Source organism: Neoarius graeffei, chromosome 16 (genome assembly GCF_027579695.1).
Source record: "Neoarius graeffei isolate fNeoGra1 chromosome 16, fNeoGra1.pri, whole genome shotgun sequence".
NCBI lineage: Eukaryota > Metazoa > Chordata > Actinopteri > Siluriformes > Ariidae > Neoarius > Neoarius graeffei.
The window spans coordinates 65,246,978-65,273,838 of record NC_083584.1 but is presented as its reverse complement, the minus strand read 5'-3'; the positions used below and the strand labels follow the sequence as shown (position 1 = coordinate 65,273,838).

The 26,861-nt window shown below is 39.7% G+C and overlaps 1 protein-coding gene across 1 annotated transcript in view; it reads left to right on the top strand.

Moving 5' to 3' along the window:
• The first annotated feature begins 715 nt into the window (after positions 1 to 715).
• lsamp (limbic system associated membrane protein) overlaps positions 716 to 26,861 on the top strand; it is a 550,120-nt gene continuing 523,974 nt past the window's right edge. The window contains exon 1 of the mRNA XM_060943389.1: positions 716 to 1,234. Coding sequence (XP_060799372.1) covers positions 1,074 to 1,234 — 161 coding nt within the window. The 5' untranslated portion in view covers positions 716 to 1,073. The remainder of the gene's footprint in view (positions 1,235 to 26,861) is intronic.

Here is a 26,861-nt window from a genome sequence, read left to right as displayed (position 1 = left end):
GACAAAATTTCTCTCAAAATAGCCACAAATGTGTCGCAAACCCTTGTCAGTTCAGTTTCCGTGAGGCTTCCTCTACTTCCCTGCCTGCCGAGGGAAAGCCGGGCTCTGACAGCCTGCGACTAGCTGGAGACACAACAATTGCGGTAAAATATGCGAATATCAATTCAGTGTGATTCCAAGTGAAAATTATCGCTAATTCGCATATTTTATCGCAATTGTTGTGCCTCCAACTAGTCGCGGGCTGTCGCAGCCCGGTGAGATACTGGCTGGGCTGTGACAGCTTGCGACAAATTGCGAACGTCATTCGCGAGAGTTTCGAAAGTTTGACAGCCTGCGACTAGTTGGAGACACGACAATTGCGATTCCAAGTGAAAATTGTCGCTAATTCGCATATTTTATCGCAATTGTTGTGTCACCAACTAGTCTCGGGCTGTCGCAGCCCAGTGAGGTACTACCCTTATGTGTAGAACAGGATACAGATGATGTTTTGTTAGCGTCGCGTTAAAGCTTGTTTGTTTGTTTGTTTTTGCATCAAGGCGGGGTTCGGGAAGGCGCGTGAGTATCCCGTTGCCGTGACGACCTGGAAAGCGTGCCAAATGCGCGCTCGGGTGGGGGGGGGGGGGGGGGGGGGGAGGAGTGGGGGGAGGTGTTTGCACCATCAGCAGCGGCGGCAGCGCGAGCAGCAGCAGTGAGGATGTATAGCGGGGCGGCGGGAGCGCGCGCGCGCTCCGAACCCACTCAGGCTGTGCCTCCTCGCGCGGCGAGCGGCGCATCATCACAGAGCGGATCTGTGCGCCTCCTCTCTTCATGCCTTCATCCCGAACTCGCGCGGCTTTGCTTTCTTTTTTTTTTTTTTTCTTTCTCAGCCTCAGTGTTTTTAATTTTTTCTGAGACCGAATCCAAGTGAGAGACGTTTTCAGGACGGGTGTAAAAATCACTCGGGCGCTTTTTTTCATCACCTTTATTTTGAGCACGCACTTCCTCCCTCCTCCTCCTCCTCCTCCTCCTCCTCCTCCCGGTCTCCTGTCCGTCTTTCTCTTGGATCTATCTCCGCGCGCGCTGTGTGTGCCGTGATGTCGGTGCGAAGGAGCGCGTGCTGCTGGTGCCACTTGCACGCGACCCTTTTCCGACTGCTGTGTGTTCTTCTGCCCGCAGGTTTTCCAGCACGGAGCGTGGACGTTCAGCGCGCCACGGACAACATCACCGTGCGCCAGGGAGACACAGCCATCATCAGGTACGGACAGAGAGAGAGAGAGAGAGAGAGTGGGTGTTCTGTCCGTGCGTGCAACTTTTGCGCTTGCGACTCCAAGCATCCTTATGGATGCGCGCGCGCTTCCGTTCCTGATTCCCGGTGTCATGTTGTGTCACTGCGTTCAGACCCGGTGCGTCCAGTGGAGATGAGTTTCTCCCTCCTTCAGCATCATCCCAGTCATGCATTCTCATATCATGAAACATCTCACAGATCCTGGGCACTCAGTAAAAAATAAAGAAGGAAAGTGAATATTGGATGGAGTTGTGAGGATTTCTGCTGCATATATATATATATTGACAGCTTCTCTTCTGGGTTAATCTGCATGCACTTCATCAGCTGTTCTCCTGCTGTGAGGAAGAAGCGGTTCACAAAGAAATATAAAAAATCACAAGAGCATGATAATACCATCTGCTATCCAAATGTCCAAATGTTATATACAGCAGGTGGTTGTTTGTGTGTTTTTTTTTTTTTTTTTAAGCCACCATCATGGAACCTCCAGGGATCTGTGAATCATAGCCAATTTTTTTTTTTTTTAATTTGATTTGATTTGAGTGACATAAACCACACCAAAGCTCGGACACCGATAAATAAAGTCATCTGGAATCTATGAAAGAGATAAAGCCGAGACGCTACAGGTAGAAATAACCATCTCGGTCGTTTGTTCAACGTTTCTGTCTCCAGATCGTGTCCTCTGTCATAGTGGCGCAATAAAGTAACACGAGTCGTTTTTGTTTCATCTCAGCCTCCACGGCACTTTTATTGAAGGAATAAGCTCCGCCTGCTTCAATCACATCACATTCCCATCGGCGCTTACAAGAGTGTGAACGCGTTAAACCGCTTTGTGTTTTTTCAACCGTTTTACTTCAAATCATTTATTTCTACACTCAACACCAAAATTCTTGGTTTTTTTTTCTTTTGAGAAATTTTAAAGTGATTCTGAAGTTTGAATGAGTGAGAACAACATTCCAGGCGATTTTTTTTTTTTTACCGAAATTGTTGGATTTATGTTATAACGTGAACGCACTGTTTTTAAAACAAAAGTTTCTTAAGTAAAGGATTAAAAGTGTTTGCTTGCTCCGGAGAGCGTTTGGATGCAGAATTAAATGATTGCGTTCTGACTTCAAAAGACAAAAAGTTTGTTTTTCTGTCTCTGCACCGTGTCCTCTGTCATAGTGGCGGTAATACTGTAAAAGTAACAATCTCAGCCACCATAGCACCTTTATTGAAGGAATAAGCTCCGCCTGCTTCAATCACATCACATTCCCATCGGCGCTTACAAGAGTGTGAACGCGTTAAACCGCTTTGTGTTTTTTTTTCAACCGTTTTACTTCAAATCATTTATTTCTACACTCAACACCAAAATTCTTGTTTTTTTTTTTTGAGAAATTTTAAAGTGATTCTGAAGTTTGAATGAGTGAGAACAACATTCCAGGCGATTTTTTTTTTTTTACCGAAATTGTTGGATTTATGTTATAACGTGAACGCACTGTTTTTAAAACAAAAGTTTCTTAAGTAAAGGATTAAAAGTGTTTGCTTGCTCCGGAGAGCGTTTGGATGCAGAATTAAATGATTATGTTCTGACTTCAAAAGACAAAAAGTTTGTTTTTCTGTCTCCGCACCGTGTCCTCTGTCATAGTGGCGTAATACTGTAAAAGTAACAATCTCAGCCACCATAGCACCTTTATTGAAGGAATAAGCTCCGCCCACTTCAATCACATCACATTCCCATCGACGCTTACAAGAGTGTGAACGCGTTAAACCGCTTTGTGTTTTTTTTCAACCGTTTTACTTCAAATCATTTATTTCTACACTCAACACCAAAATTCTTGTTTTTTTTTTTTTTTGAGAAATTTTAAAGTGATTCTGAAGTTTGAATGAGTGAGAACAACATTCCAGGCGATTTTTTTTTTTTTTTACCGAAATTGTTGGATTTATGTTATAACGTGAATGCACTGTTTTTAAAACAAAAGTTTCTTAAGTAAAGGATTAAAAGTGTTTGCTTGCTCCGGAGAGCGTTTGGATGCAGAATTAAATGATTGCGTTCTGACTTCAAAAGACAAAAAGTTTGTTTTTCTGTCTCCACACTGTGTCCTCTGTCATAGTGGCGGTAATACTGTAAAAGTAACAATCTCAGCCACCATAGCACCTTTATTGAAGGAATAAGCTCCGCCCACTTCAATCACATCACATTCCCATCGGCGCTTACAAGAGTGTGAACACATTAAACCGCTTTGTGTTTTTTTCAACCGTTTTACTTCAAATCATTTATTTCTACACTCAACACCAAAATTCTTGGGGTTTTTTGTGTTTTTTTGAGAAATTTTAAAGTGATTCTGAAGTTCGAATGAGTGAGAACAACATTCCAGGCGATTTTTTTTACCAAAATTGTTGGATTTATGTTATAACATGAACGCACTCTTTTTAAAACAAAAGTTTCTTAAGTAAAGAATCAAGTGTTTGCTTGCTCTGGAGAGCGTTTGGATGCAGAATTAAATGATTACATTCTGACTTAAAAGACAAAAAGTTTGTTGGTTCTATTAAATATGCAAATGTATACATATTTAATTACACCAAGACTCATTTGCATACATACATAAAAAAAAAAACATCAGGAAGCCACTGACAAAGACTCATTACAATATCTTTTTTTGTTGTGTTGTTTTGAAAAATTGCTCAGTACATCTGTCGTGTTCTGCTTTAAAATGTCTTTGACTCATAAATCGTTAGAATTCCCCTGTACATGTTGAAATAATGTGCCGATGTTTTTAATAGCTGGTTTGTTTTTGCATAAATTATTACTGAGCATGTTTGAGAAATGTTTTAAAGAAGAACAAGTTGTGCTCCTCGATGTAAATTTCGAATCGCATATTTTCAAATTTTGAAATTTAAGTTCAGAAGCACAAATTTAGAATTGCAAATCACACGCCCAATCACAAATCGCACTCACGAATTAGACTTGCGGTTTACAGTTGTGCGTGTTAAAGTTAAAATTTTGTGAACTTCGATCAAATCTTATTGTGATAAGCTAGTTTGAATAATTACACGACGCCCACAACATCACCCTCTCTGGAAAATTGGAAAATTTCGTCTTTTTTTCACAAACAAGTTTAGCTACGTAAAACATAAAGACTAAAACAAACTATTTCCTGCCCTCAGCGACCACACTGAACAAACATATGAGCAAACACTGGTCACTCCACCCCTTTTTTTATTTATTTATTTACTTTTTTTTTTACTTTAGTGATATTTGTTACCATTAGGAGGCATAACATTTTGGCTTTGTTCAGTTTATTATTAGCTACTGTTAGCTATTGCTATTGAATTTGTTACTCTATAAATGTCGGCTAATCTTATTTTAACTGTGATTTTTGCTTGTGATATGAAAAACTAAAGTTAATTAGCTGTGTGATTTTTCTGTCCAGTGAGGATCATATTCAGACCAAAGACACCACATCATGTTATTTTTTTGCCCCGCCCTTGATGGCTAGTCCAGTTATGTCATTGGGTCTAACCAGGAGATGGTTAAAGGGGCTGGCTCACTCGTCCCATAATCCTGCTCATTGTTTTTGCTTGGAAAGCATGTGACCACTACCTGCTAGCTCTCCGCAGCAAATCCTCGGCAAATTCACGGTTAGTGAAGCTTTGAATAGAATTTTCCTGATTCTGCCAGTTTCTTTACTTTGTGGCGAGAAGGTTGAGGTTGGTTCAGGTCCATTACAATGGAATAACCATCGGAAAATGGAATGGGTTGGTGGACAGAATGTCCAGTGAGGATACTTTGACATATTATCTTCAATTTCACATTACAATTTATGATTATTTGCCAAGGATTATGATTTTGCTGCATTGTTGCAGATAGTTTTTGGAATATCGGCAACATCGGAAATGGCAACTCACTACTTGGCGCAGAGGATTCTGGGAAGAGTGAGCCAGCCCATTTAAGTCATGGTGAGTGCTGTGTACGGTAACCCAAATCATGAGAATTTTGCTTGAATTATAACAAGCAGGACTGAGTTTCATTTCATTAGGATTGAAGACATGTACAGACTTGAACTCTACCCTGAACCGTAACTGTTTCATCCAGCACAAGTTATTTAGTATAAAACTCAGCGGTTCGTGACGGCTAACACATCAGATACAGATCATGAAGAAGTTGGTAGCAGTCATTAAAGCAAGATGAGGCAAGTTAAGAGCTGTAAAACACTTAAATCTCCAACCGAGGATTGGAGATAAGACTGGATTGTACGGTAGATAACAAGAAGATATTCATTTAAGGAACTTCTTTATGAGGAATATGATAATTTTTTTCATCAGGTTTACCCAATTCCTTTAGGACAAGATAAAGAAGAAATCCATTTATAGCATCACGTGTTGGTTGGGTTCCTTCATTATTGCTAGGAACAAAAACTGGTTCAGGGTACTTGTTACATTATAGACAGTTAGCAGATGCTCTTATCCAGAGCAGCATACCCAGAACAGCAGTTGGGGGTTAGGTACCTTACTTAAGGGCATTTCAGCCATTTCTGATGGTCCAGGGAATCAATCCAGTGACCTTTTGGCCCCAAAGCTGCTTCTCTAACCATTAGGCTATGACCTCCCATGGCCTATGCTGGTGGTGATTTCAATGTCCTTGTGGGTTTCTTCTGAGTTCTTCAGTTTCCTCCCACCTTGGAAAAACAAGGACTTGGCTGATTCCCATCCAGCAAGTGCTTCTGATTACTCCCAGGCCTCATATTGCGCTCCACATTCTTACTATTTCTTCTTTACATAACAGTTCGAACTCTGCCAGATGATGTTGCATGCTGCCTTCAGTAAATCAGGCCTGGAGATGGACAGGTCCACAACAAAAATCTGGTTTTTATTATGATATTGTTTTGTTCCAATTTTAGTTATTTTCAAACTGTTTTTTCTTTTAACTGGCTGTCCTTCTCCAGGATACACCCCGCATTTCAGTCTTCTTTTAGATTTTACTTTTTAAAATGTAAAAAATAAATTAACTTTATTTTCCTTTCTCTCTGTAAAACCTCTGTAGCTTTGTTTTTGTAACCATTTTGAGTGTTTTGTTCAACAAAAACCTTATTTTTTAATCCAAATAGGCTATAATATACTGAATAACTAGCATCTCCAGTTTATAATTTACAAGCGTGAGATGAAATGTACAGTTTATTAAAGGGAAAAGCTTTAAAAAGCTTTCTTTAGGTTTTAATCCTCTGGGGTCAAGAGCTTCGCTGGCGAAGCTTGGCAGGTTTAGAATGAGTAGGTCATGTATTTAGATACAAGTTTTTAATCATACAAGCATGATAAACATATTGACAGAAACTTTATACGTTACACTTTCCTATGTGCCCACTGCCAAATAATATTATAATTTTTAAATTACCTAAATTAGATGGAGCGTAAAACTTGTCACCTTACTCAGTCACACCGGACTCAGAGCGCTGAGCTCACAATTACACATTCATAAAAGACTGTTCACATGGTAACAGCATGATAATCACTTTCACTCTTTTGGTTTTGATTTGTTTCTCTTTCACGGTGGGAACGCCCACCGTAAATGGGATAAAATCTGTCAGACATAGTTTAGGCTGTTTGGCGGTAAAACTCGTTGTGACACGGCACAGCAATTTTATGGGCAGGAGGCGCTTCGGATGATTCAGGACAGTGATTTAATTCATGACTCAATTCATGCTTCAGGACAGCAATTCAATTTCAGGACAGTGATTCAATTCAATCCTGAGAACTGCAACACTGATGATGAGCGGTGCCTTTTTTTTACTTTGACTCGATCCAGCCGAAGATCAGCTCAACTAAGTGTAAATATGTCTAATACGCATATGAGCAGATCAGTTGATATGCGTGCGCTGTAGTGCATAAACAGGAAAAATGACTGAGAAAATGTTCCAGAGTTAAAGTATTTTCCTCAAAAATAGTTAATTTTGCTCTATTTTCAGTTTAGAGAGTAAAATGTGGAGTTGGACTGGGAGCAAAATTACAGAGTAATTGAGTAACAGAGTAACAGAGTTGATTATGGCTCTGAACTGAGTAAAATAGTACAAGAGATAATTTCAAGACACACTGAATAGAGTCAAATACCAAAATAAAGTCAAATGCCAGATAAATGAAGGTGATGTAAAAAGTGGTTTTAGAACTGTGTTGGAATGTGTAATAAAACATGACCTTACCCATTGTGACTTGACCTGATGGGATTAAGAGCTAATCTGATGCATACATGTCAACCTTTGGTCAATCAAACCTGTATAACCAACCTCCAAAATCCGTATTTCCCTTATAAAATCCATATAAGATGCAAATTAAAATAATTTACCTAAAATTTGAATGATTATTAACAATGATATATCCCAGTTACTTTTTATTCAATATTAATAACAATAACCCTTCAGAATGAATACAAAGCTCCAATGTTTGACAAAAACACAAAGTGTTATCAGCGTCGTTACGAAGGAAATACTTCAGTGTTTGGAGACAGGTTTCACCGAGCGGCTATTATGCGCGAGACTTCATATTAGCCACAAAGTCAGGAAAATCTGTTCGTAAAATTACGTTATAATGACCAAATACAATGAAAAGTATTTTTCCAGTCTCACCTGTGAAAGGTAATCCCATGTGATCTCGTTTGGACGGTAAACCTGTTGGTACAGTTAAACGCAGCACATGAATGAGGCATCTTTATTCTCGGCTACTGTCTAGACGCTATACGCTAGACGCTGAAGAATCTCCACTTTGCCACATCCAATATGGCGGCGAGGATGACATATGATTCTACGCAGAAGGCGGCGTCTATGTTTATATGTCTATGACTTCACGGTTAGCGGGATTCTCGCAATGTGGTGTGCGCATGATCAGAAGTGGAACAAAGTCTCGCTACCACAAGATAACGTGCGATTTCATAAGACTCTTTACTGGCTGTCTGTGGTGTACAGTACGTTTGTAAATGTTATGCACTCTTTTATCATCGTGGGAATTGATTATAGCTCTAAATAAATATTGAAGTTTTTTTAAAGAATCCGTATAACTTTGTTTATACACCCGTATACTACGTTTATTGAATCAAATCCGTATAAAATACGGACATTCCGTATAGGTTGACATGTATGCTGATGGGATTAAGGGTTGGCAGTGGGACGTGTTTTCACTCTTCTCATTGAATGGAATGGAATTTTTTACTCTTCTCATTGAATACCCCTCCCACTGCCAACCCTTTATCCCAAAACAATTGGACATAAATGTTTTGATGGCCAGTTAATTCTCCAAATCAACGGAGCAGACTTAAGTTTTTGTGCTTGATCCATTCCTAAGACCGAACAGAATCACCTCAAGTGACGGTTCGACACAGTGGGTAAGGTCATGTTTTTTTCACACATTCCAACATAGTTCTAAAACTGCTTTTTACAACATCTTCATTTATCTGTTATTTTTTTAAATACAATCATGACATACAGACTACAGAGATATTATTGTAGCTGAACTTGTGCTGAATACAAGAAAGTCATATGACTTTGAAAATACTGCTAGGATTTGTTAAAACAGACAACAGAATCAGCGCATGCCAAAATCATTAGAGAGCCAGAAAATACCTTCAGACCCCAGAGGGATAAATGATGGATTACATAAATGGTATATTCTTGCATTGGAGAAAGTCAATATATTGTTAATTTTTTAAGAAATATGGAAGTAAACTGCTGAAAAAAAATTGTTGGAAGCTGAAATCAACAAGTCACAGGTCTGAAATATTTAACTAATGGAAGGATAAATTAAAAGACAAAAAATAGCCCTTTGGTTTAATATATATTTAGCATTGTGATATCAAGCGGACCTAGCCTAAACCGGGGAAGGGTGTGCTAACTTTTGCACAGTAAACTGTTGAACAGCCAGTGACTTGCCTCTTGAGGCACATGCCTTGGCTCATGAAAATACATTCTAACCTACAGTATCATGTGCAGCTGAAATGACAGTAGATTATTAACTTGAAGTGATTAGTCTCCATTTATAATTAGTTTTATTCTATATAAGTGTCTCACTAAACGGTTTTCAGGTGTCCTCACGAGCGTGTGCAGGTTTGTGTGTGGAATGAAGTGTGAGCTTTCGTGACTTTGATTTCTCATAAATCTCCGACTTGCTGTCAGCGTTCAGCTGCTCATTCGCTTCTCAACGAAATTTCATCTGTTCATCATCTGCGAGAAGCCTTTTTATGCGAAACAGCCACTCAACTGGAATCCTGCTTTCATTCATCGCTTTCATCTATTTTTGCTTGTTCAGGCTGTAATTACACGACTGTCTAATGACATTTCCAATTCAGCTGTAAACGTTATCTCAGGATGGTGTGAAGATTGGTGTAGTCATGATTGTTTTTACTTTGCTTTAGAAATCATAACCCATTGTTATCAGCATTTTTATACTGACTACAGTGGAGCGCCGTTATAACACAGAAGTTGGGATCCAAAGAATCCGCCTGTGCTATAATATGGAAAATGTGGCTTGGCTCGAATATAAAATATTCTGTGAGCATTATTTTTGAGATAAACCAGTTCCCTGAAGATATCCAATGGAGAAATTGCAGCAACTACAATCGTTTTTACTATGCTGATAATTCTTTTTTTTTTTTTTTTTAAAGGTAGACTGCCTTTCAGATTTTTCAAGTGTAGGTCATAAAAATAATTTTCCCTGATGCTCAATTATTTTTGTTCAGTGGACCGAAAACTACTGAATTCAAATCACAGACTTCCAATTTTATTATTATTATTCTCATCTCATCTCATTATCTCTAGCCGCTTTATCCTGTTCTACAGGGTCGCAGGCAAGCTGGAGCCTATCCCAGCTGGCTACGGGCGAAAGGCGGGGTACACCCTGGACAAGTCGCCAGGTCATCACAGGGCTGACACATAGACACAGACAACCATTCACACTCACATTCACACCTACGCTCAATTTAGAGTCACCAGTTAACCTAACCTGCATGTCTTTGGACTGTGGGGGAAACTGGAGCACCCGGAGGAAACCCACGCGGACACGGGGAGAACATGCAAACTCCACACAGAAAGGCCCTCGCCGGCCACGGGGCTCGAACCCAGGACCTTCTTGCTGTGAGGCGACAGCGCTAACCACTACACCACCGTGCCGCCTCTATTATTACTACTATTATTATTATTTAATAGAACAGTTGATGATTTTAAAGCCATGTGGCCCTAAATTCTCCACTATTTTTTCCTGCTTCACCATGACCCAATTCAAGATACTATATCATGCATGACATGGTGGGCTTTCCCCATTCACGCAAGGCATTGTAGGATACAAATTTGAAACAGGAGAGAAAAATAGAGGATGTGAGTGTGCAAATGAAATGTGAAAGACCAACTACAGTAACGGAAAGCGAGAAGAAAAGATGTTATGTTGCGAAGGAAAGGAAATGCAGGACCAAACTAATAAATATCGGCGGTCAGCAAGCACCTCGGTGTGATCAGCTGTTCATTTAGCAACAGATTGATGGAACTGTCAGTGCGCAGTCAAAGGTAAACCTGCGTATGCGCACATGGACTTCCTCTGTCTCCACGAAGCAAGTGATTGCATGCACATTATTTGTTTTAATCCCTTCAAATTAAATAACTTCCCAGCCACAGAATGGCCTGATATTTTGTGAGATATTACAGAAATAAACATATATCACAATGACCACATTTCAGAGGGAATTAAATTTCACAGATTTTATGAAATCGAAAGGTCGTCTATCTATGTAAGAAAATGTTTTGCTACCTGTGATATCATCGTGCCTGCACGCTTTGAACTCTCATTCGCACTCTGAGCAGCACGCACCTCAAAGACTGATTACATGTCCCAGATTAGAGCAATGGATATTTATGTCAAAAGTCAAAGTCCCTCCCATGCCAGGACCTGGTCTTCCCAGGCAGTTTCCCATCCCAGTACTAACCAGGTCCTTAACTCTTTACCCCTTAAAGCAGTTGCTACAGCCACCCTTGGTGGCAAGTATATACTGTTCACCCTTAAAACATATTTCATCTCATTATCTCTAGCCGCTTTATCCTTCTACAGGGTCGCAGGCAAGCTGGAGCCTATCCCAGCTGACTACGGGCGAAAGGCGGGGTACACCCTGGACAAGTCGCCAGGTCATCACAGGGCTGACACATAGACACACAACCATTCACACTCACATTCACACCTACGCTCAATTTAGAGTCACCAGTTAACCTAACCTGCACGTCTTTGGACTGTGGGGGAAACCGGAGCACCCGGAGGAAACCCACGCGGACACGGGGAGAACATGCAGACTCCACACAGAAAGGCCCTCGCCGGCCCCGGGGCTCGAACCCAGGACCTTCTTGCTGTGAGGCGACAGCGCTAACCACTACACCACCGTGCCGCCCCTAGAACATATTTACAAGAAAAAAACTCTAAAGACAAGGCGTCATATGTGGTCATTATGGGATATACATGGGGTCGTCATTAACGGGTAAAGAGTTAAGGGGCATCGGGTGGCATTGATCTCCATTGGGTAGTCCTCAGCCTCTCGCCTATTATACAGCTTGGGTTACAGTGGGGGTGGTCCTTTGGTAACTGCACGAGTTTGACTCCCTATTCGCATCTGTATTGCAGCATGCCTTGCGAGATTGCAGTAGGTATCATTTTTATGATGGTCTTTGGTATGACCCAACCGCGAGTAGAACTCACGATCTCCCGGTCGAGAGGCGGACACACTAACCACTAGGCCAGCTCACGGTAGATGCTCATGTATGCTATTTAAATACATTTTATTTTCATGTATATGCATTATAAAATAAATGTATTCTTTCCAAAACTTGCTTTTTCTCTCACGACATCCTATGTTTGCATTGCAGGGTATTAAAAATCCAAGCTTTGGCCTGCTCTGAACAACTGCAAGCATAACTCCATACAGCATAGTCAGCTGTAATTAATTACAAATCATTATAAAATGACAAGAGCAGTGAGAAGAATATGGACAATCATGTAATAATTAACTGCACGGAATAACAAGTAAACAAGAAGGGTTCAAAGAATAGAACAATGGAAATCGTGCAACAAGCACAATTACATGCTATGCCAGAACACAGCACATTTTAGTCCTTTCATTTGTTGAAATCTCGTGCAGGCCTGTAGTTGGATGTAATGAAGCATGTCTCGTAGATGCGTGACATTCGTCGCAGAAGTATCACTGCATTCAAACCATCTTAACGGATGTTCAGGTAACTCTTCCTCCGAGTCTGAGACTGTTGAGTTCTCGAATGCAGCTGTATAAATTAAAATTTTCAGAGCCAGACTGTGTTGCAACAGTTTTCGTGTAATAGCGAAACGTATTATAACAGCACTCCACTGTATTATGCATGTAATGATATATTGTGCGATGATAAATCATGCAAAAAATTTATGACTAGTTCAATCGATGAAATAATTATTATCTGGCTGTGTAATCTCAGTTTTTCCTCGATGTAATTGTGTTGTTTAGGTGCAACAATGTACAATCACAGGAATACACATGACTTCATTGTAGGTGGAAGTAACACAGCTCTATCAAATGTTGTGAATGCACACAAAAATAAACAGATCTAAAATGGGAAAGCGCTCCAGTGAGGTTGACTACAAATAGATTTAACGAGAAATCAGAGATCTCTTGTTCTCTCTCTTTTTACAGGCTGCTAAAAGATAAAGAAAAGAGAAACAAATGGAGGAAGTACAGATGTTCATAAAATTTTATTTTGAAAAGGCCGATTTTTTTTCATTTTTAATAAAATGAATGTTTTAGTTTATAGACTATTATATTTTACTCCATCCTTTGCAAATGTGGGTCAATAATTATTGTTGGTTATAAAGAAAATGAAACAGATTTAAAAAAAAAATATTTAACAAAAGGAATATTTACGTTGACAAAAGAATAGGAAAATACATGTTTCTTTTGTTGAGAATGAAATTTTATTTATTTATTTATTTATTTATTTATTTATGTCTAAAATATAATGGGATAGTTGAATTGTGAACCCAATCATGATATCGTGAACCGAATCGAATCATGAATTGAGTGAATTATTACAGGTCACAAACAGTTCAGTTCTTACAGTAGATATTAACCTGTTTGTTTGCTTAGCTGAATTGAAATGGGTTTAATCTAAAAAACCTCAAAAAGTAAAAACAAACAGGCAAACAAAGAGTCAGACTATAAATAATGTCACCATGTGTTCTGTTGGCAGAAAGTTCAGGAATAAAAAGCTCTATGGTTACGTCACAGATATCCAAAATTATTGTACGTATTCAAATAAAACGTTCCTATTAGTCTGTGGAATATATTTTAAAGTTAAAGGCAACCCTGGCTGCAAAAAAAAAAAAAAAAGCACCGAAAAGTTTTGCCTTGAGCACCTTTAAAGGGTTTGTTTGTAGAAAATATCCAATAAAGTGTTTGTTTATATTTAAAAAAAGTAAAGGTGGAAAGAATACAGCACAGGGCGGCACGGTGGTGTAGTGGTTAGCGCTGTCGCCTCACAGCAAGAAGGTCCTGGGTTCGAGCCCCGGGGCTGGCGAGGGCCTTTCTGTGCGGAGTTTGCATGTTCTCCCCGTGTCCGCGTGGGTTTCCTCCGGGTGCTCCGGTTTCCCCCACAGTCCAAAGACATGCAGGTTAGGTTAACTGGTGACTCTAAATTGAGCGTAGGTGTGAATGTGAGTGTGAATGGTTGTCTGTGTCTATGTGTCAGCCCTGTGATGACCTGGCGACTTGTCCAGGGTGTACCCCGCCTTTCGCCCGCAGTCAGCTGGGATAGGCTCCAGCTTGCCTGCGACCCGGTAGAAGGATAAAGCGGCTAGAGATAATGAGAATGAGAATACAGCACAAAAGCAAGTCTGTCACCAAAAGTTAATGACTATGTAACGAGGCTAAGGATGACTCTTAGTATGATGCTCCCACCACCATGCTTCACTGTAGGGATGGTTTCTGAACAATAACATATTAATATGAGCACAGTAATCATTTCTTTCTTTCTTTTTTTTTTTTAATTTCCTGCGTCACACAAACCAAAAGGGGGAAAGTTTTGGAAAATATTTATTTAAACTTATCAGATAAAGAAAAAAAAGAAAACTCAAGTCCAGTGAGTTGTTTTTAGCTAGCTCTAGCTACTTTTTCATGCAAATTCATCAAAGTACAAAGAATTTCATTGTTCCTCGTCTGACTAACGTAGCTTATTATGGACAACAAAGTGAATTAGCGTGATTCAGCAAGTTTAGAAAGTTAGCTTATCCCGCATTGAAATTCAACAGTCCGGCTGATGAGAATGTTTGTACCTAATTTATCATCTGCTCTACAAAGCACAAACAACTTGAACACCTCAGCAAGTGTGAATTAGTAGTCTGTGTATCAGAGTTCTCAGGCACTACTTGTGGAAGATTAGCCTTTGCCATTGTGGTGTGAATAAAACCTGTTAGGTTGGTGCTAGAGACAGGTTCAAGGTGTTTCAGTATCCTCTCTCTCTCTCTCTCTCTCTGAAAGGTTTCGACATTCCTCCACGTAGCGAATTGTAATTCTCCAGACCTTTCGAGGTTTTGTTCAACTCGATTTGGAGGCCCCGCACAGCCTTGAGGCGCGTTTCTGTATTCATGAGAAGCATCGGTGATGATTAAAATGAGCGATGAGAGTAGGTGTGAGGTTGGGTTGTTGTGTACAGTGGCCTGGAGGAGTTCCATCAGCCTCTGGCTACGATGGAAATCTCACACTGTCTCTGGTGTCTGCTTTGGTTTCATGAACAGTGCTAGAAGATGTGCAGAAAGATGTGTACTGTGTATTAAAATCGAAAAGTCTATTTTCTGAATACTGAGGTACTGCACATGTTGGGCATTTCCAAGAGTGTAGGGGGAAAAAAAGAAGTGAAATTAGCAGTCAGGAATTTGTGAGTGTGTGTTAAGCTAAAAAAAACCAAAAACATTCCTGAGTCATAATTTCAGGTCATTATTATTATTATTATTATTATTATTATTATTATTATTATTATTATATTTACCTATTCAGATTCCTTTTTTCTTAACACAATTTCATATTTTATATAGCTTTATACAGCCAAATTTTAGATGATTAATGTACCTATGTATAAGATATTAATAAAATAAATATTTATTATTGTTATTATTTTTTTAAATAAAAAACAATGGAATTCCCTTACCATCTAAATTTAATCATTCAATTAGCTAATTACATTTTTTTTTAATTTTCAAAGCTGTTATTTGGATTTATTTTTAAGACTCAAGCAGATATGCAATGTTTCTGTTCAGAACAAACCAAAATGATAGATAAAATCATTTCTAATTCCAGATAAAAATTGCTCTCTTCTGTATCATATCAGTAGCTTAGCATGACAGTGGTTTGCATCGCACCGAGAGGAGCTACTCCTGGCATTCCACAAGGCTCAGTGCTCAGTCCTCTTTACTTTTCCATCTATAATCACTGATAGAGAAATAAGTTTATTTATTTATTTTTTCCACTTGAAAGAGATTCAATATCAACTCTACTGTCCATTATTATTATTATTATTATAACACTGTTTGATACTTTCTGCCAAGCAGGTTGAAGCCAATTAGCAATCACTGGACATATCCTGAATTCCACTAAAGCAGCGTCTGGTTTACCGTCTCACTGACAAATAAGAAAGTCAAAAATAACAAGATATCAAGATCTTAACTAGAAGTCTAACCAATCCTGAAACAATGAGATAATAATTTTAAATAATCATAATTTCAAGCGATGAATCTGTTCAGGCAAAATAATGACATTAAGTCAGAATAATGGCACAATATCTTGAAAATAATGAAATAATGCCTCGAATTAACATTCTGAAATAACGAGACGATACATCGAAATCATGACGTAATGTTTTTTTTTTTTTTTAAATGAGATAATACCTCACAGTAATGACATTTACTCCAAATAACAGTATGATATTTATTAAATAATAAGATAATACCTTGACGCAATGTGAGGATAATGTTAAGTAACAAGATAAGACCTCAACATCATGACGTACTATTTTGAAACAAGACACAGTAGTACCTCAAAATAACAAGATAATACCATTGAAATAGCTTCATTTCTTGAAATAATGCTAATACCTGGAAATAACGATGTAATATTTTGAAATAGCAATTTAATGTATCGAAAATTATGGCGTTTTATATACAGTTAGGTCCATAAATATTTGGACAGAGACAACATTTTTCTAATTTTGGTTCTGTACATTACCACAATGAATTTTGAACAAAACAATTCAGATGCAGTTGAAGTTCAGACTTTCAGCTTTAATTCAGTGGGTTGAACAAAATGATTGCATAAAAATGTGAGGAACTAAAGCATTTTTTAAACACAATCCCTTCATTTCAGGGGCTCAAAAGTAATTGGACAAATTAAATAACTGTAAATAAAATGTTCATTTCTAATACTTGGTGTTGGCAATGACTGCCTGAAGTCTTGAATTAATGGACATCACCAGACGCTGTGTTTCCTCCTTTTTAATGCTCTGCCAGGCCTTTACTGCAGCGGTTTTCAGTTGCTGTTTGTTTGTGGGCCTTTCTGTCTGAAGTTTAGTCTTTAACAAGTGAAATGCTGCTCAATTGGGTTGAGATCAGGTGACTGACTTGGCCATTCAAGAATATTCCACTTCTTTGCTTTAATAAACTCCTGGGTTGCTTTGGCTTTATGTTTTGGGTCATTGTCCATCTGTATTATGAAACGCCGACCAATCAGTTTGGCTGGATTTGAGCACACAGTATGTCTCTGAATACCTCAGAATTCATCCGGCTGCTTCTGTCCCGTGTCACATCATCAATAAACACTAGTGACCCAGTGCCACTGGCAGCCATGCATGCCCAAGCCATCACACTGCCTCCGCCGTGTTTTACAGATGATGTGGTATGCTTTGGATCATGAGCTGTACCACGCCTTCGCCATATTTTTTTCTTTCCATCATTCTGGTCGAGGTTGATCTTGGTTTCATCTGTCCAAAGAATGTTCTTCCAGAACCATGCTGGCTTTTTTTAGATGCTTTTTAGCAAAGTCCAATCTAGCCTTTTTATGCTTGAGGCTTATGAGTGGCTTGCACCGTGCAGTGAACCCTCTGTATTTACTTTCATGCAGTCTTCTCTTTATGGTAGATTTGGATATTGATACGCCTACCTCCTGGAGAGTGTTGTTCACTTGGTTGGCTGTTGTGAAGGGGTTTCTCTTCACCATGGAAATTATTCTGCGATCATCCACCACTGTTGTCTTCTGTGGGCGTCCAGGTCTTTTTGCATTGATGAGTTCACCAGTGCTTTCTTTCTTTCTCAGGATGTACCAAACTGTAGATTTTGCCACTCCTAATATTGTAGCAATTTCTCAGATGGGTTTTTTCTGTTTTTGCAGCTTAAGGATGGCTTGTTTCACCTGCATGGAGAGCTCCTTTGACCGCATGTTTTCTTCACAGCAAAATCTTCTAAATGCAAGCACCACACCTCAAATCAACTCCAGGCCTTTTATCTGCTTAATTGAGAATGACTGACATAACGAGGGAATTGCCCACACCTGCCCATGAAATAGCCTTTGAGTCAATTGTCCAATTACTTTTGGTCCCTTTAAAAACGGGGTGGCACAGGTTAAGGAGCTGAAACTCCTAAACCCTTCATCCAATTTTAATGTGGATCCCCTCAAATGAAAGCTGAAAGTCTGGACTTTATGTCCTTGTCCATTATATAACTATAACTTGAATATGTTTCAGTAAACAGGTAAAAAACAAAATTTGTGTCAGTGTCCAAATATATATGGACCTAACTGTATATATAATGATAGCATATATCTCAACTCACAAGATAACATAGAGAGGCTATTACACAGTGGCACACAATTATGAACGTTATCTTTGAGTGGTGAACATGAGCAAAGTGAAATATTTTCAACATGAGAAGATAAACTTCATATCTTTGCACCACTGTGTCCACATCCACAAAAAAATAATATGCAAGTTAATCAGAAGAATTTTAAGTTTGAACCGGTTCGCCATTTTGACAACGTGTGTCTAATCAGCAGGAAAACACCGACTGACATCATCAGAGTGAAATATCGGGAATTATTATACATACAGGGCACTTGTCCATGGAATAAGAACACGTGTTCTATTCCCTTCTAGCGGGTTTCATTCATTTGGTTTGACAGCATGCAATATTGTTAGCGTATCCCTTATCCTACGTGTATTACATCATTCTACCCAATGGAGAATGAGTGTTGAATATGGTTTACGATATTGCATGGTTGTCAAGACAACATGACATCACACGTCAGAGCTGATGTGAATATTCAGTGGGAGAGTTTTCTGCTGCGCATGCACAGAACCATTTCTTTGCTCATCAGGAAAGAGAAAGATGTGTTGAACACCCGAAAGGCTACCAAAACTTCATTAGATATTCTTCACAAGAGAAAAACATACCAACAGACATTGAAAAACTGGAAAAGAGAGTCTCATCTCATTATCTCTAGCCGCTTTATCCTTCTACAGGGTCGCAGGCAAGCTGGAGCCTATCCCAGCTGACTACGGGCGAAAGGCAGGGTACACCCTGGACAAGTCGCCAGGTCATCACAGGGCTGACACATAGACACAGACAACCATTCACACTCACATTCACACCTACAGTCAATTTAGAGTCACCAGTTAACCTAACCTGCATGTCTTTGGACTGTGGGGGAAACCGGCGCACCCGGAGGAAACCCACGCGGACACGGGGAGAACATGCAAACTCCACACAGAAAGACCCTTGCCGGCCCCGGGGCTCGAACCCAGGACCTTCTTGCTGTGAGGCGACAGCGCTAACCACTACACCACCGTGCCGCCCGGAAAAGAGAGTGTGTATGTATAATAATAATAATAATATTGACTGGCTTTTTTTCTTGGTCTATCACATATATTCCATTCAGCTACTTGTCTTTGACTTGTTCAGTATCATGCTAGCTGAATGGAATATGTCTGATAAACCACTCAAAGCCAGCCAATATTATTTAAATATGTCACTCAGATCCGCAATGTATTTTGGATGAAAAATGCAAGTTTTTGAACACGAAAAGATAAACTTCATATCTTCAAGCCAACTTGTGATGTTCTTTGAATTATATCGACACATTCACAAACAAAAAGTCCCCAAATTTATCAAAACAATTCCTCAATTTCTTCACGAGTGACATATAGGGATTTATGTAATGGTTTTGGTTCTCCATGTCCCGGATGGAGCTCATATGAAAAATCCGAGTGGCGTATTTCTCACTAAAACACTCGTGTCTTTGTAATATATCAAAATAACATCATCATATGGCTGAGGGAAATAATCATTTGTGTGGTGCATCACAAGAAAGAAGGAGATTATTAAAACCTCAATCCTCAAAAACACTGAAAATCTTTGTTCTTTTTTTTTTTTCAATTCAGCTGATTCAAGAAGACATGTTTATGTTCAAAATGCCAGAGTGGGAGAAGCGTTGTTGGAGAAGGCAAGTACTGAGTAACACTCACAGCAAGACGTCAAAGCAACACTTTCTCTTTTTTTAAAGCTGACATTTGGGAACGCTAGGTTTTATGAAGCAGACGGTTAAAATGGCTTGCGAAGACCTTTGCAATTTGCAAGACCTGTTACATCAAGATTAAAGACTTTTCCACTCAGCTCGCATTAATAGGAAAGTTGTATCAAAGTTGGCTTTACAAAATAGTAATTGCAAAAAAGCATTGGCTTGAATCAGAATCGAATCAAATTGCAATGCCATTATCTGGATCTGTTTATTGCGCAAAATGCTCGTATCTGTATACATACAGTGGTATGCAAATGTTTGGGCACCCCTAGTCAAAACTGCTGTTAAGCAAGTTGAAGATGAAATGATCTCCAGAAGGCATAAAGTTAAAGATGACTCATTCTCTTTATATTTTAAGCAAAAAAAAAAAAAATCATCTTTTACATTTTCAAAATGACAAAAAAGGAAAAGGACCCGAAGCAAAAGTTTGGGCACCCTGCATGGTTAGTACCTAGTAACACCCCCTTTGGCAAGTATCACAGGTTATAAACACTTTTTGTAGCCAGCTAATAATCTTTCAGTTCTTACCTGGGGGATTTTCACACATTCGTCCTTGCAAAAGGCTTCCAGTTCTACAAGTTTCTTGGGCTGTCTTGCATGCACTGCTCTTTTGCGATCTATCCACAGATTTTCAATGATGTTTAGGTCAGGGGACTGTGAGGGCCAGGGCTAAACCTTCAGCTTGTGCCTCTTGAGGTATCTTATTGTAGGACCCATCCTCTTTTTAACTTCAAATTTTTTACAGATGGTGTGATGTTTGCTTCCAGAATTTGCTGGTATTTATTCGAATCCATGCTTCCCTCGACCAGTGAAATGTGCCCTGTGCCACTGGCTGCAACACAACCCCAAAGCATGATCGATCCACACCCATGCTTCAGAGTTGGAGAGGTGTTCTTTTCCTGGAATTTGGCCCCCTTTTTTCTCCAAACATACCTTTGCACATTGTGGCCAAAAAGTTCTATTTTGATTTCATCAGTCCACAGGACTTGTTTCCAAAATGCATCAGGCTTATTTAGATGTTCATTTGCAAACTTCAGATGCTGAATTTTGTGGCTAGGACGCAGGAAAGGTTTTCTTCTGATGACTCTCCCATGAAGGTCATATTTGTTCAGGTGTTACTGCATAGTAGAACAGTGCCCCACCACTCCAGGGTCTGCTAAATCTTTCTGAAGGTCTTTTGCAGTCAACCAGGGTTTTTTATTTGCCTTTCTAGCAATCCAACGAGCAGTTCTTTCAGAAAGTTTTCTTCATCTCCCAGACCTCACCTTGATCTCCACTGTTTCTGTTAACTGCCATTTCTTAACATTACAATCTGAGGAAACAGCTACCTGAAAACACTTTGCTACGTTCTTGTAGCTTCTCCTGCTTTGTGAGCATCAATTATTTTATTATTCAGAATGCGAGCGAGTTGCTTAGAGGAGCCCATGGCTGTTGATTTTAGGGACGAGTTTGAGGAGTCAGAGAATTTATACAGCTTTGAAATCTGCATCATCTGACCTTTCCTAACGAAGAATTTGAACAAGCCACAGCTCAATAAGCTAATTAAGGTCTGGAACCTTGGTACCTGAGAACTCAAATGTATTGGGGTGCACAAACTTTCACTTGGTGTTCCTTTTCTTTTTTCACTCTCCAATTGTCTCATCTCATTATCTCATTATCTCTAGCCGCTTTATCCTTCTACAGGGTCGCAGGCAAGCTGGAGCCTATCCCAGCTGACTATGGGCGAAAGGCGGGGTACACCCTGGACAAGTCGCCAGGTCATCACAGGGCTGACACATAGACACAGACAACCATTCACACTCACATTCACACCTACGGTCAATTTAGAGTCACCAGTTAACCTAACCTGCATGTCTTTGGACTGTGGGGGAAACCGGAGCACCCGGAGGAAACCCACGCGGACACGGGGAGAACATGCAAACTCCACACAGAAAGGCCCTCGCCGGCCCCGGGGCTCGAACCCAGGACCTTCTTGCTGTGAGGCGACAGCGCTAACCACTACACCACCGTGCCGCCCTCTCCAATTGTACAAAACAAAAATAATACACAAATCTTGCAGAAAACACTGAAAAGAAATGTGTCTTCTTTACCTTTATGCCTTTTGGTGATCAGTTCATCTTCTGCTCACTTAACTATTCACAGTAACAGACATTTTCAGTAAGGGTGCCCAAAATTTTGCATGCCACTGTATTTATAATTAAACCTGAAGTGGTTGTTGTTTTTTTGTTTGTTTATTTGTTTGTTTGTTTGTTTTGCTTGGAATGGAAATTTTAACAAATTTTAAGATTAAATGTAGTACATTTACTTCAAAAAAAAACCCAAAAAATGAAAGTACTGTTTGAACTTACATTTATTAAAGCGAGACGGCCTTTCGATTTCATAAAATCGGTGAAATTTAGTTCCCTCTGAAATGTGGTCATTGTGATAGATGTTTATTTCTGTAATATCTCACAAAATGTCATGCCATTCTGTGGCTGGGAAGTTATTTAATTTGAGGGGATTCCTGAGCAAATAATGTGCATGAAATCGCTAGCTTCGCACAGTCAAGCAGACAGAGGAAGTCTGTATGTGCATATGCACATGTTTACCTTCTTCTTCTTCTTTTCCTTCTTCTTTTGGGTTTTACGGCAGCTGGCATCCCCAGTGTTGCATTACTGCCATCTACAGGTTTCCCTTTGAGCGTGCACTGACAGTTCCATCATTCTGTCACTAAACGAACAGCTGATCACACCGAGGTGCTCGCTGAGCGCCAATATTTATTAGTTTGGTCCTGCATTTCCTTTCCTTCGCAATATAACGTCTTTTCTTCTCGCTTTCTGTTACTGTAGTCAGTCTTTCATGTTTCATTCGCACACTCATGTCCTCCATTTTTCTCTCCTGTTTCAAATTTGTATCCCACAATACCTTGTGCGAACAGGGAAAGCCCACCATGTGATGCATGATGTAGTATCTTGAATTGGGTCATGGTGAAGCAGGAAAAAATAGCAGAGAATTTAGGGCCATGTGGCTCTAAATTCATTGTTATATTTAAAAAAAAAAGAATAAAATCGGAAGTCTGTGATTTGAATTTGGTAGTTTTTGATCCACCAAACAAAAATAATCAGGTGTCAGGGAAAATTCTTTTTATGACCTACACTTGAAAAATCTGAAAGGCAGTGTAACTTTAAATGAAAAAAAAAAACTAATTTCATAAAATAATTTTGACAATAACGTTTGAGAAACGTGACAGATATAGAGACACATGACATGAGACAAAAAGTATTTTCAGCTGTTCCAGGGCTGGATGATATGATGAAAAATATCATATCATGATAGCGTTATTAAACAAATCTGAAAATTATTTTGTCTACGTTTGTTAACAAAATTAAATAATTTTGCACTGAAAAGGTGAAATCATTTTTCGCAATTTGCAAATTCAATTTCTTTTTGGAATAACACACCAAGCTTAAAAAAAATATTTATTTTATTACGAGCGATATCCCAATATGTCAAAATGAATTGTGATATAACTGATCGTGATATTGACCTCGTTGTGATCATCCAGTCGTGAAATATAGTTTCGTTTCTGATGGCTGAAACTTTGATTTGTTTGACATTTTCAGTCATGTACCCCCCGGTCCAAAAAAAAAAGGTTTCATACATGGCTACTTGGAATTGTGGCTTGATTGTATTACAGAGACTGAGATACGCCCACCATTTTCCATTAGTAAGATTTTTTTTTTTTAAAGAAAGAAAGAAAATGAATCATTATGTGGGATTGAGCTGAAGAGTTTATGGTATAAATGTATACTTAATAGTAGGTTCCTAGCTTAGTTTTTTTTTTTTCGTGACACAAATGCAGTGAAAAGCAAGCTGGGTGTGTCTTGTTGGATTTTAACAGAGCGCGAGAACTTCGTGCATTGACATAATAACATCCTGTATTCCTGGACTGCACTGTAGACTACATGTAAAGGGCGTCTGCCATCCTTTTATGTTTATGGTGTTATTAACACACATGGTCACAAGCCAAAATGATAAGATGTTGCGGCAGGCTTACTGCATACACATACGTGTCGGCTGCCCGGCTACTGCTCCTATTCATTAATAGGGTATCCCTGTACTCACTATACCCTGTGTATGTACGTGGTACACGTTAGAGCCCTGCACTCCCGCGGGAGTCCCGCGGGACCCGACGCAAAGCAGTGCGGCGCGGGACAAATTTTGAAAGCTCATTGCAGGCGCGGGCGGGAGGGGGCGTGCACAAGGCGGGAGCGGGCGGGAGAGGTGATAAGCTGCAGTCCCGCTAACTAAAAACGTGTTTAAAATAAAATTTATAAATTATGAATTTTTGTCTATCATATATAATTTGTGCTGGATATTTTATTTGGCATTAATAAAAGCATTTTCATCTCATCATCTCTAGTCGCTTTATCCTTCTGCAGGGTCGCAGGCAAGCTGGAGCCTATCCCAGCTGACTACGGGCGAAAGGCGGGGTACACCCTGGACAAGTCACCAGGTCATCACAGGGCCGACACATAGACACAGACAACCATTCACACTCACATTCACACCTACGGTCAATTTAGAGTCACCAGTTAACCTAACCTGCATGTCTTTGGACTGTGGGGGAAACCGGAGCACCCGGAGGAAACCCACGCGGACACGAGGAGAACATGCAAACTCCGCACAGAAAGGCCCTCGCCGCCCCCGGGGCTCGAACCCAGGACCTTCTTGCTGTGAGGCGACAGCGCTAACCACTACACCACCGTGCTGCCCTAAAAGCATTTTAAGATGCCTAAATTTGCGGATGTGGTCTAATCTCGCGTACGTTTCCGATTTCTTTCTGCTCTTCCGTGTTTGAGATCTCCAATCATGGTAGAAGTGCAGAGCTCCTCTAGTGAAGCTCACAGTGCTTCAGAAGTAAGTGCTGCTTTAAAAAGAAAGTGGGAGTGCGAGTGCGCAAAGCGAGAGCTGTCAATCATGAGCGCATGCAGCGCTCAACTTGGAATGTGTCAGCAGAATGTCAGAGTCTAAACAATAAACTTCCAATAAACCTAACAATGCCACCTATAAATACACAACATGTAGATCTACATAACGTTATCTGTGCCATCTCACAGCAGTTTGCTTAGCTATTTTTAATCAGGGCAAATAGCCTTATAGCCAAAACTAGTATATGATGCTTTAATTTATGGAGATGCCTTTTGTTTACACGTGATTTCCAAATGAGGGGTATTGCAATTTTATATTAGTCTAAATGAACATCTACACCAAGTTGCAAGCATCAGGGGAAGATTATGGACGCACCAAATTTGGCTTAACAGTCATTTAATGGTGAAATGCCGCTCGCACTGTCAGCCAACTTCGGGTTGTTTCTCTGAATTCCGACAATAAACGAGACCATCCGAACACATCTGAAAACATCGTGGTTTGAACTGTGTTGGTTCAAATCAACTTGGTTCAGACCAAGTTGGTACTACAGCTTTGGGAAACAGTCGTTTTTTGGATGTTAATTAGTTCAAACTTGCATCGTACAATATTGGTTTAATGCTAACTTGGTTGGTTGTTTGGGAAACGCACCCCTGAACGTGAGCTGTAGATATTTATGCTCAAATCCACTCAAAGTAGGGGGCGGGGCACCATCACGCTGTGTCTTTGAATTATATTAATTTCTTATAGGCCTACTTGTATTTCCTAGAATGTAAATGTGAGGAGTGACATATATAAGCTACAGTGGTGCTTGAAAGTTTGTGGACCCTTTAGAATTTTCTATATTTCTGCATAAATATGACCTAAAACATCATCAGATTTTCACACAAGTCCTAAAAGTAGATAAAGAGAACCCAGTTAAACAAATGAGACAAAAATATTATACTTGGTCATTTATTTATTGAGGAAAATGATCCAATATTACATATCTGTGAGTGGCAAAAGTATGTGAACCTCTAGGATTAGCATTTAATTTGAAGGTGAAATTAGAGTCAGTTGTTTTCAATCAATGGGATGACAATCAGGTATGAGTGGGCACCCTGTTTTATTTAAAGAACAGGGATCTATCAAAGTCTGATCTTCAGAACACATGTTTGTGGAAGTGTATCATGGCACGAACAAAGGAGATTTCTGAGGACCTCAGAAAAAGTGTTGTTGATGCTCATCAGGATGGAAAAGGTTACAAAACCATCTCTAAAGAGTTTGGACTCCACCAATCCACAGTCAGACAGATTGTGTACAAATGGAGGAAATTCAAGACCATTGTTACCCTCCCCAGGAGTGGTCGACCAACAAAGATCACTCCAAGAGCAAGGCGTGTAATAGTCCGCGAGGTCACAAAGGACCCCAGGGTAACTTCTAAGCAACCGAAGACCTCTCTCTCATTGGTTAATGTTAATGTTCATGAGTCCACCATCAGGAGAACACTGAACAACAATGGTGTGCATGGCAGGGTTGCAAGGAGAAAGCCACTGCTCTCCAAAAAGAACATTGCTGCTCATCTGCAGTTTGCTAAAGATCACGTGGACAAGCCAGAAGGCTATTGGAAAAATGTTTTGTGGACGGATGAGACCAAAATAGAACTTTTTGGTTTAAATGAGAAGCGTTATGTTTGGAGAAAGGAAAACACTGCATTCCAGCATAAGAACCTTATCCCATCTGTGAAACATGGTGGTGGTGGTATCATGGTTTGGGCCTGTTTTGCTGCATCTGGGCCAGGACGGCTTGCCATCATTGATGGAACAATAAATTCTGAATTATACCAGTGAATTCTAAAGGAAAATGTCAGGACATCTGTCCATGAACTGAATCTCAAGAGAAGGTGGGTCATGCAGCAAGACAACGACCCTAAGCACACAAGTCGTTCTACCAAAGAATGGTTAAAGAAGAATAAAGTTAATGTTTTGGAATGGCCAAGTCAAAGTCCTGACCTTAATCCAATCGAAAAGTTGTGGAAGGACCTGAAGCGAGCAGTTCATGTGAGGGAACCCACCAACATCCCAGAGTTGAAGCTGTTCTGTACGGAGGAATGGACTAAAATTC